The following is an 11,293-nucleotide window of genomic DNA, read 5'->3' on the forward strand; positions in this document are numbered from 1 at the left end:
ATTTTAAACGAATGGTGTATTAGGGAAGACGCGCAGAAATAAAGTAAAATAATATCGCAAATTCGGTATGATATTTTAACAATTTGTCTGTAGTAAAATATTATTCTGTTAATAATAAAATTGTTATGCCTTCTTCGGGGTTTTTCTGAATATAAGGTTCAGAAAGCCTTTCAAGAACAGATACAAAGTTATTTCAAATAACAACTTTTTGTTAAATGTTTAGACTATATGAATGATCAAACCTGATTAATATGTATCTATTGTTCAAGTAATTATTGAGATAAATTAAATGAGTCCGAACTCGACGGCGTTGTATTAATTTTAGACGTCTAACAACTATTTTTCATTTTTATCACCAGATTAGCCCATTGGATTATGATATAACATTACGTTGTTGTCGAAATTATGTCAGTATGCCAAATTTCATTAAATTCATAAAACATACTAAATTCTTAATTTTACTGAAACATTTATTGTTATATAAGGAAAACCTATGATTTCTTTATATATTCTAATCAATTATATGATTGACAACCTTTTATATCCTCCTGTCGTGTTTAACGATTATTGAAATAAAGTATGAAGCTTAGCTAGCATACATGCCTACGAAAAATATATAATTTAATAATAAATCATAAGATCTATTTTTCTATTTTTACTACAATAATTCAACGAAACTCCATTTGGTACTATACATTAACAATGTAATATAAGAAGGGATAAATTAGATAGGTATAAATGAATCAGCGACCTCTGAATAGGTTCACAAAGAGTCTGATTTTATATAAAGTGGCTACGACATCAAAGGCAACCGGACAGAGCAGAATAGCCGTGGGGCAGGAGCTAGTTATTCATCAAAAACTAATTTTATAGAACTATACCTACAAAATTCATAAATTACGAAGTGGGCAGACGACCGCACCACAATTTCTAAAGTTCTAACTCTCTGCGCCAGTGTCGACAACGGAATGTAAAGGCTATTGTCTGCGTAATAATTATATAGTTCGATAGTCGTATCTTTGCTAATATTTCAAAATTTATATTAATATTTACTACATACTTTTTGATGATAATAGAATGGTGTAGTTTAATTTAGTTTGTTCTGCCTGTCCTATATGGGTTCTATCGTGAAGATAAATAGATTATGTTATGTTATGTTCCGCGACTTCGCAGATATCCATTAACTATTTCCTATTCTATTAGTTTGAATCAATTTCAAGAAATCCCATACTTGCTTCCCATACTTACTCCCGTGCTTGTTCCTTTTTTTAACTTCTGTACAAAATTTTACATTTGTATATACAACAGTTTCGGCTCTATGCCTCAGTGAAACAGACGCTTACACCTTCGTACCAGTTACTTGTTAATTAGTTAGAAGAATACGAAAACGATTATCTTATATAGTCCACCTACTACTATCTACTACCTACTTGCTTAATTGAGCTACGATATATTTGCTATTACAATTATGATAAAAAGTATATTTTTGTAGTGTCTATGTTTATTTTTATCATGCTATTAATATGTAGCCAAGTGTCATTAAATTGTTTATTTTCCTTGATAAATAAAGTTGAAATATCGCTCACAAAGCTTGTATCTGTGTATTTATATTATTTTGTCTGTTATGTAACATTTTTCTTATGTTGTTCAATTGAGACACTTTGAAGTATGTTTGCAAATATTTTTTTATGTGACACAAACGAGTTTCAGAATGTTGATACAAAAATTGTCCCCTGTGATCAGATAAAAGTCGATAAATGTTTAAACAGTTTCGTACTTCAACAAATATGTACTTTCGTTCCTTTAATGGTATGGTATAATGGTACTTGTAATATCGTTAGGAGAATTTTGGAAGTAAGAAGTAGATAGAGTTAATATTAAAAATATTAACTCTATGTTTGTATATCCTTAGTAATATTATAAATGCTTATGTATGTACATATATATGCCTGTTACCTTTTCACGATGATAACTTAACGAAATTTGACATGAAGTTAGTTTAAATTCCAAGCATGAACATGGGTTGGTTTATATTTAAAAAAACCAGATGAACCCTCGGGTGGAGAATAATATTCTTAATTATATTTTTTAGTTCTTATAACCTTATCTGTTTATACTATCAATACCCATAATTACAACTAAGCTTAGTTTTAAACTATATAACATTACAACATTTGTAGTAGGTCTCGGTAATATTTTATTTATATATTCTGCTAAAATTTGACAACGATAAAAACTATTTTGAGCTCCGCTGACATTCGCGGCACTCCTATGATTGATCATTCGTAACCATTCTGTATCTATAGTACCGGAAACCAATTAAACGTGTTCACTACACTGAGCAACTGGAAATTTGTGACAAATTAGAAACAAATTAATTGATATGGACTTATTCTTATTGCGAATCGTTATATTCGATCTTCATAACTTTGTTCCTTTTAATTTATCAACTTTATTGCGAAGTATTTGTCTTTCAAATTTCAGAGCATAAAGTTTGTTCAAGGAAACAAAATTATTGGACATTAAATGTATATTAAATTATGACACAGGCAATAAATATTCTTTTGAAAACAACTTTGATCATGACTGTCAAATAGCACGTTTACTTTCCCTAATTTAAAGTAACTATACTAACGGTTAAATTGAACAAATAATTGAAAAGTTTTGACTACCTGTACTCGTTTCAGCGAAAGCAATGTATCAAATAGTTTCTCATATATGAGTATCTACTATTCATGAGATATACTCGTATATTCTTCATAAGTTAAATTATTTTGGTGCGAAAAACTAAAAAACTAAAAATTTCTTCTATCATATTTGTGTTGAACCCGCGACCATCGGAAGTAAGGCGGCTAAACCGCTACCACCACCGAGACCGACAATAACTGTAACTACCTAAAATCTTAAGGACTAAGGACTGTAATCTGTAAAGAAAAGACTGTAATCCTTCCGTATTTTGTAATTTTATTGCCATGTACTATATTATACAACAGATCGCGGCTTGCAAGATAACAACAACTGGTGACAAAAATAGATAACTGACAAAATAATATTCTGTAATCTACAACAAAATGAAACATAATTCTCTTTTTTTATTAGTACATATAGAAGCACATTTAGGAGACTAAGAGCTCTTCTTAGCGATAAGTATAATGCATGTTCTCATACTCTGTATATCTCTAGGGTTATTTAAAAAAAATTAAGCGTATCCTTAATATTTTTGCGTGCAATTTAACCGTGGTTTAGTTTAAAAGCGTGTGCGTCTCGAGCGGACAGAGTAATGACGCTCCGGGGAGTCGTAGCGTCGCTGAGAATCTCCACATGCTCGGGATAAACATACTCCTGCAATTTTAAGTTTTTGGCATGTAGCGTTATACACCGAGCGACAAGATGTTTTGTATCGATGGAAGCTACGGTTATAACTGTATAGGCCTCCATTTATGGTCGCTTTAAGTTACTGTCGTTTTATTACTACAATGCCTCGCGGAACTGAATAATTGAGTATTATTAGCTCGGTTAAAGACCGTTATATACAGTATAGCCATTATAGGGTTATATGAATTTGTTCCTTTTAGAGAAATTAGTTAAAATATATTTTGTTACAATACAATTTTATATATTATGTAATCTAATACATATAGATTAAAATTGTAACAGAATGTTTTATATCTACTATTTAGGGTAGAGAATACGAGCGGTATGTGAATAAAAAATATTTATTTTAGAAATACATTAAGCCAAGTACAAAACGAAATAATATATATTTTTTACTAATCTGTGCCAGCCTTTTAAAAATATTGCGTAGTGCATTGTTGTAAAGCACATACAATAGCTGAAATATTTTTATATTACATAAGAAATGTTTAAATACCGTAATTTAATTACAGAATTATACCTTATGCCCTTCAATCGAAACACATTTTAAAAAGCAGCTTGGCGGTTGGAATAAGTAAGATAAAGGTAATAAAGTATACTCTGTCTGTATGAACCGCTGCGATAGTTAGAAACTTGTTATGTTATGTTGCTTCCTTTTGATTTTAGCATTTCGTATCATATCTCTTTTCATTAAATCTTGTGTTATTACTCGACAGCTCCAAGCGGTAAAATTTTTAATTTTTACATTTTATGACATAGAGTAAATAATAATAGATTTTTTTTAAGAAATTAGAGTTCCCATTATTTAATCGTCTTGTGACGTCTTATTTCGCTCGAAACCTATTACAAGTAAAATTGTAGAAGAACGAATGTGTTCTCATGGGGCAAGAATGCTATATCTTATCCTATCAAGTCTTCGTATTCAATTTCCGTCTAAGTATAATTGAATCAGACTTGAATATGAAGCATGTTTTTTCTTAGCAGTAAAAGATTACTTTAAGCACATTTATTCATCTATTATATAATATTATATACTTGTTATTTAAAGAAGTTTTAGTGTATATATAAATACACATATATAATAAAATAATAAATTATTAGTTGGATTATGTAAATGTTTTAAATATATTTGAATTAATATTTTTTAAACAAATATAAAAACTTTTACTTTCTTAAAAAATGTCGTTTATAAATTGTGAGCACCTTATAATAATGTGATATTTACCGTGACTGTCTTTTTTATGAACTTCCAATATTGTGGCTATTGCGTTATAGTTTTTGTTGGATTGGAGATGGCAGTGGATCTATAATATTATTACCTGACATTTGTCTAGCCGCCTTCTGATTATTATTCTACATAAGTACAATATCGTCTACCACTTGATAATTATGACAAAATGTAGTCACTGTATCACCTAAATTTCTACTGAAGACTAATAAATTACTTATATCATGAGATATAAGTTTAAACACATTATGTATGTTTGTATAATTTATATTCTTATACATAATGTATTTTACCATATGAAAGACATGTAGTTGGTCCTAGTCGTAGACGGTATGTTTAGTAATAATCATTTACATATACAAACTTGATGATATTTTGTTTCCTATGAAGACGGCTTATACACTTCGCAACCCGTAACTTCGCCTGCTTGTTTAGAGCGCGTACTGCGATGTATTTCATATATCATTAATATATTCTAATATATTGTATATATAATATATAGCTATAGTCCTGAAAAAGTAACTATAGCAGAAATTTCGCAGTTTTAGATTTATACTGAAGCGCGTGTTCCTTATACAATTAGTAATAGCACATACGAATACATATAGGAATACTACTATTTACAGCCTATGCTGATTCTAGAAGATAGTAACTATTATTATTAAGAAAAATACTGTCGCTATTACCATTAAATGTTTGTAACGGTGAGTTCACAATATCTTTCATATTCTTAAATTTTTGGAATGCTAATTACTATATTAAATTTTTTATACCAATGTATAAAACAGTCAGTGGCAATGTTTATTTCCTGTATAATTGTAATTCACTGTGGCAATACTAGTACGTTGTTTAGCGAGGAAAGAAAGTAATAGATTACCAACGAGTTTGACGTTTGATATTTTAAATCCCATGTGTACAGAATCTACTTCCACCGGAGTGATACATAGTGCGCTATATCATACTTTATTACACTCTGAGGAAATTATAAAACAAATCCTTAATTGAATTGATAAACTGTTGTAAATATTTTTAATTTATGGCATATTATTCTTTAATACAGCTAATACTTAGCCAACTTCAAATTCTATGCTTTATTGCATGTATAACAACGGGCTCGGTAGTCCAGCAGATTAGGACCGCCATACTTCTAATAGTCGGGTGTTCATGGTTCTTAGTCTGAGGGAATGTATGAGTAGTGCCATGACAAGGTAATATTCGTGGTGCTTTTCCATAAGGTGGGACGTAGGCTTGCTTGCCATTCATAAATAGACATAATTAAGTAAGATGATATTTGTTTTCAGGCAGTGGAGGTGTGATGGAAGTGCTTAGGTGAGGGCGCGCGACGGGCGGGGCGCCTCGCCTGCGCCCGCCCATGGCTCCCGCTTTCATATTTAGGTAAACCTCTAATTAGGCATCTTCTCTTCATTAGTAGTTTCACGTTTTACTACTTTGAATGTAATATTATTATGGAATTTGTATTAGAATGAGCAAATTAAACAATATCTAAGCAAATAGTATGAATTAGAGGAATAAATGACATATCGCAACGACTGTTATACCAGATGGAGTTAGAGGCAAAGCCTACTCTCGATATTGTGATCATTTCATTTACCCACATAACGCTGGGTATTTTAATCTAACTAACCTACTAACTATTCTTGCATTTATTTCTGAAAGAAATCTCTCTCCGGTGAAGGAAACATGAAATTCCTTCACCGGAGAGGCAGTCCGAAATATATAAATTATTACAATACACAAAGAATTTTTGTCCTCGCCCAGATTTGAACCTTTTTAACATCATGGCCACGGATTTCTCATTGTGTCTAATAAATTTAAATATGTTTAGTGCAAAATAATAAATGAATGGATACAGATTAAAGTTGACCTGCTGTTGTTAACTATCTTTTTGAAAATCTAAAATTTTTACTGCATGTTACATGCTTTCGTTGACATGTTTGCAACAGACAGTATATTCAAATAGAAATTTTGCAATATGAACTTTCTGATGATTTTTGTATTCACCAGATGGATGATGCAGTATCTGGTGGCTGTGACGATGATGGGCACGCTGTGTGGCGCAGGACACACGGCAATGGCCCCGTCACTGGCGCCGCCCTGTCCCACGCACTGCATATGTCTTTCACAATCACAGGTTTAAATCTTTTATTGTTATTAACTGACATTGGAGTATTCAGCACAGTCAAAGTAAAATTTTACAATATATCATTTTTTTCTATTTTATTTAATCTGTACTGTCCATCGACTAGGTTTATTTCAGTTGAGAAGAAAGGGCAAGCACCTATTTTTTTAACCGTTTCATCAATTCATAGCTGTAGTATAATATTTAAAATGCCATAGTGAGTTTACATGAATAATAATAGTAATCTCAGGACTAGATGGCGCTGTGTGACATACACAGCGTCATCTAGTTCCAAGTTAAGCTACCTAAAACTTGTGTTATGGGTACAAACAATCATACTCATGAATACAAATGTTTGCGCCGTGTGAGGAATCGAACCCGCGACCATCGGAAGTAAGACGATGTGCAAAACCGCTAGACCACTGAGGCCGTCAAATTATAAAGTATATATTACTTTATACATATAAAGACAAATAAACAACGCGTAGTAATTTATTTCCGTACAGATAAAGCCACAAAATACAGCTATATAACTTTACGTGTAAAAGTATAATGAGAATGATCGAATGGAATGAAAGCTGTACTGTCAACATTGAGATTGTATATGAATAAGCTGATGAAATTGGTATTTGTACTAGTTAATTATTTGTGAAGCTTAAGTTTGGAGCAATTCAATCAAAATATGAACGGTACGCTCGTATGTCAACAGGGATATTTTGAGGATCAGTTTTATTGACGGGCCAAACTGCGGAGGCGATGGTTAGTCCGTGACATAGCGAAACTGGGGATATTTTTTCTATTTCAGATACGAATTTTCTATTAGTGTAATAATAAAATGCCATAACAGTATTTATAACGACTTTTTTTTACAACTTATTTGTATTCCATACAACTGTAAGTATAATTTTTTTGAAAGGTGAAGGGTATTATTAGGAAGTGGTCTCAAATAAACATGAACATGACATAATATACTAATTTCCATAATCATAGCAAAGGTCTAATGAAATTAGTAACACATATCTATACCCAGTAATTTTACAGCCATATAATCCATAACAACAGAAATATACTCGTAGCTTGCAAAACAAGCTGTATTAATGACACAAAAAGTGCCCATGTGAACAATTTTCTATCTCTAGTATATTTACAGTAGTAATTTAATTAGTATATTTAGTTAATTAAGAAGGAATACAATTGCATTATGTTTCAGGTGGTGTGCAATAGTGCAACGCTCCGCGGTGTGCCTTCGGCGCTAAGCCCAAGTGTGACACAGCTGTCGCTCTCACGTGCAGATATACGTATTCTTCGTTCGGATGCGTTCGCACATTTGAGGCAATTACGGCGACTTGCACTTGACGCTTGTAACCTGACGCGTATACGGCCTTTCGCCTTTCGTGGTTTACCACGCCTACGAGAACTATACATACAGCATACACCTCTCGCCACTGTCGATGCGTTCGCCTTTGCTGCACTTCAGAACATCAGCTCTATCATTCTGACCCATAACAGAATAGCGCAAATCGAAGGGTATGCATTCGCTGGAACCAATTTTATAAAGCAAATTTCACTCCGGAATAATCCTATAAAACGCATTTTAGCTCACGCCTTCTCGGGACTCAAAGATATCGTACAAATAGAACTTCCCTCGGGAATCAGATCGATCGAACCACTGGCTTTTGCAGGCCTAGAAGGAATTGGTACACTGGAGTTAGCTTATATGGACCTCCCAGCAGTATTGTCCGATACATTTCGGGGATTGACACGTGTTGGACGTCTTGCGTTACGAGAATCTGACCTAGGAATTGTTAGAGTCGGCGCTTTTGATGGTCTGCAGCGTGTTGAAATACTTGAAATGTGCAATAACAAAATAGACGCTGTCGAGGAGTTGTCATTAGTACAAAATAACAGCGTCACAACGTTCAAATTAACAGGCAATCATATGTTAGAGACACCAGAGTCCGTGGTGTTAGAAGTGGAGGATATTGTGATTCGAGGTAATCATTTACCTTGTGAGTGCGGACGGGATCCTCTAGCAAACCCACTGGCTCTTACACAGGAGTTTGCGGAGGATAATTTTTGCATATCGCCATTAAAAGTGCGAGGGCGTAGTTTGGCTAGCGCAGCGGCTGCAGGAGCGGCATGTCGCGGCGAGTCTGGTGGCAATGCGAGAGCCCGGGCCGCCGCCGGCGCAGGCGCTGTCCGCCTAGGATATGCGCTGGCACTTCCACACTTCGCACTCACGATGACCGCCTTCGCATTTTTAGCGAGTAGCTAACTGCCCTCGGTGTTCAATTATTATGTATCCATTTGTAAATATTGTAATATATCTAATCAAGTATAATTATGCGAAGTTTTACATTGAATGGGTCCGTTCATTGAGTATACGTTGGACCATGAATAAAATTTGCCTTTCAATGACATGTTTTATTTTCTTTATTTTTTATCAACTAATTTTCATAAATGCAACCAACGTTACGATTACAAAAGTGGTGTAATATTGTTTATAAACCATTATTATCCTGAAGTCAACCAATCCATACGACACCCACGTCAAGTTCGATAATATTTCCACACAATTGTATGTTATCAATAACAAATTAATATTCTTTAAGAAAAAGTTACAAATTTAGAATTTTTGTAGACTATTGATATTTGATAATATTGTATTTAATAGAATTTGTAATATAATTTGACATGCTGAAGTAACATCTAATTATTTAAAATACGTGTATTTTTTATTCTGGCAAATATAGCTGCCTACATTACCACTATCAGCTACTAAATGTTATTGATCAGTACAGTTGAACAGATTATATGCTGTTCTCTAATAATCAATCATTATTACGAAGTAGATGTAGATATTCTATAAAAGTCGGAATAGGAAACATTAGTCCGACATTACCGCAATTTTATCATGACATTTAAACACAGATCCGCAAATCGCAGTTATTTGAAGATTTATGAGGGTATAAAAATAGCGTTTATCTGTATTTCTAGTCAATTAGCAGACGACATCAGATAGCGGCTGAGTAATGTGGTGCGGAGGCCGGCGCCGAGCGTTGCCGACGCTCGGCCGAGACTGCTGACTACAGTTACCAGATTCCTCAATATAATTTAAGTAGTACAAATTTATTTTAAAAGTAATTATTATTAATATTTTATTTCATTATCTTAAACCAAACTACATGCAAATTAATGGTTTTCAATCCCAGTAATACTAAAGAAAAGTGATATGACTTTATGACGGTTATTATATCAGAGCACAGTAATAGAGGTGAATATAAAAACAATTACTGAAAAGCACTTCTATTTTAGTTGTGGATAAAAAAAAGTACATTAAAGTTGGTGAGTATTAGTATAGTGTTTAAACAATTTTTAAAAAACATAATATCCAAGACATTAATCTGAAAAATAATAATCAAAATCGGTTTCAAATTTAAAGCAATCGCGTTACAATAGACTAGTTATAAAGTTATGGCAAAAGTAAATTTGCATAAATAATCTTTTGAATAAAATTTTTCAACATTCAACCATCAAATTAATCTAACGCAGAGACCGAACAATAATGAATGCAATGCTGTTTCAAAATACCGACGCGACGGTCACGGGCTGTGGGAGCAAATTGAGTCAGTTTAGCTTGGTAACTATTTACCTACTAAAACGACATTACTGTCTGTACATAACTACATTTATAATTAAATAATGCCCACATATAAATTCACATAAGAAAGAATAACAGACAAAACAGTAAATTTTTAATTTATTAGATTCTATTTAGCATTATTTGATATCCATTCTAAGTATAAAGGTTAAAATTAGGCTTCTTATTATTAAACATAAATATATATTCAATAATAGCCATTATTGAATAATAATAACGATGTGGGTGTAAGAATATGAAATGTACGTGGTATATACTCGTACATTTACAGGAAAAAATATATAAATATTACTACTAAACTAAATAAAGAGAGAGTAAGTAGGAATGACAAACAAACATACTACAAAATGACAAAAATTTTTACTATCCATGTTAAAAATACGTAAATGTGTCGTTCTGTTTGTTACCTTTTCATGATAACACAGCTAAATGGATAATGTGACGTGAAAACAGATTGTGTCACGAGAGCGGACATAGGCTATCTTTTATCTCAAAAATAGTAGGTAGACGAAGTGCTTAGCAACAGCTAGTAGAGAAAAAAGGTTATATGAAATATGCAAATATTTAGCAATATACCATTTCTCAGTTCATTATAGTGGCGCTACTACAGAAATTAGAGGACGCATAATTAAAGTGGAATAAATTGTTGGGAGGGTGCTCATTGGCATTCAGGTACATGAGAAGCTCACTCAGTTAGCAGTCAGCGGGAGCAGTGCTCGGCGTGTCCCACGTGTGGTTGATCACAATTCACATATGGCGAAACAGCGCGTCACGGCTCATTAGTGCGCTATCGATCGGCGCACTCACTACGCTCGCTATACGAGCATGGACAATTTATTTACAACTTTCGTCCCGGGACTACACCGCCGTAATTTGCATCACCAGTTTT

The 11,293-nt window shown here is 33.0% G+C and overlaps 1 protein-coding gene across 1 annotated transcript in view; it reads left to right on the forward strand.

Annotated features, from left to right (window-relative positions):
* LOC131854838 (leucine-rich repeat-containing protein 15) overlaps positions 1 to 9,158 on the forward strand; it is a 30,657-nt gene extending 21,499 nt beyond the window's left edge. The window contains exons 2-4 of the mRNA XM_059206007.1: positions 5,905 to 5,998; positions 6,629 to 6,755; positions 7,954 to 9,158. Of these exons, the coding sequence (XP_059061990.1) occupies positions 5,976 to 5,998; positions 6,629 to 6,755; positions 7,954 to 9,018 (1,215 nt within the window). The 5' untranslated portion in view covers positions 5,905 to 5,975 and the 3' untranslated portion in view covers positions 9,019 to 9,158. The remainder of the gene's footprint in view (positions 1 to 5,904; positions 5,999 to 6,628; positions 6,756 to 7,953) is intronic.
* Positions 9,159 to 11,293: the final 2,135 nt, after the last annotated feature.

Source organism: Achroia grisella, unplaced genomic scaffold (assembly GCF_030625045.1).
Source record: "Achroia grisella isolate CSIRO2021 unplaced genomic scaffold, CSIRO_AGI_Agris_v1 utg1245, whole genome shotgun sequence".
NCBI lineage: Eukaryota > Metazoa > Arthropoda > Insecta > Lepidoptera > Pyralidae > Achroia > Achroia grisella.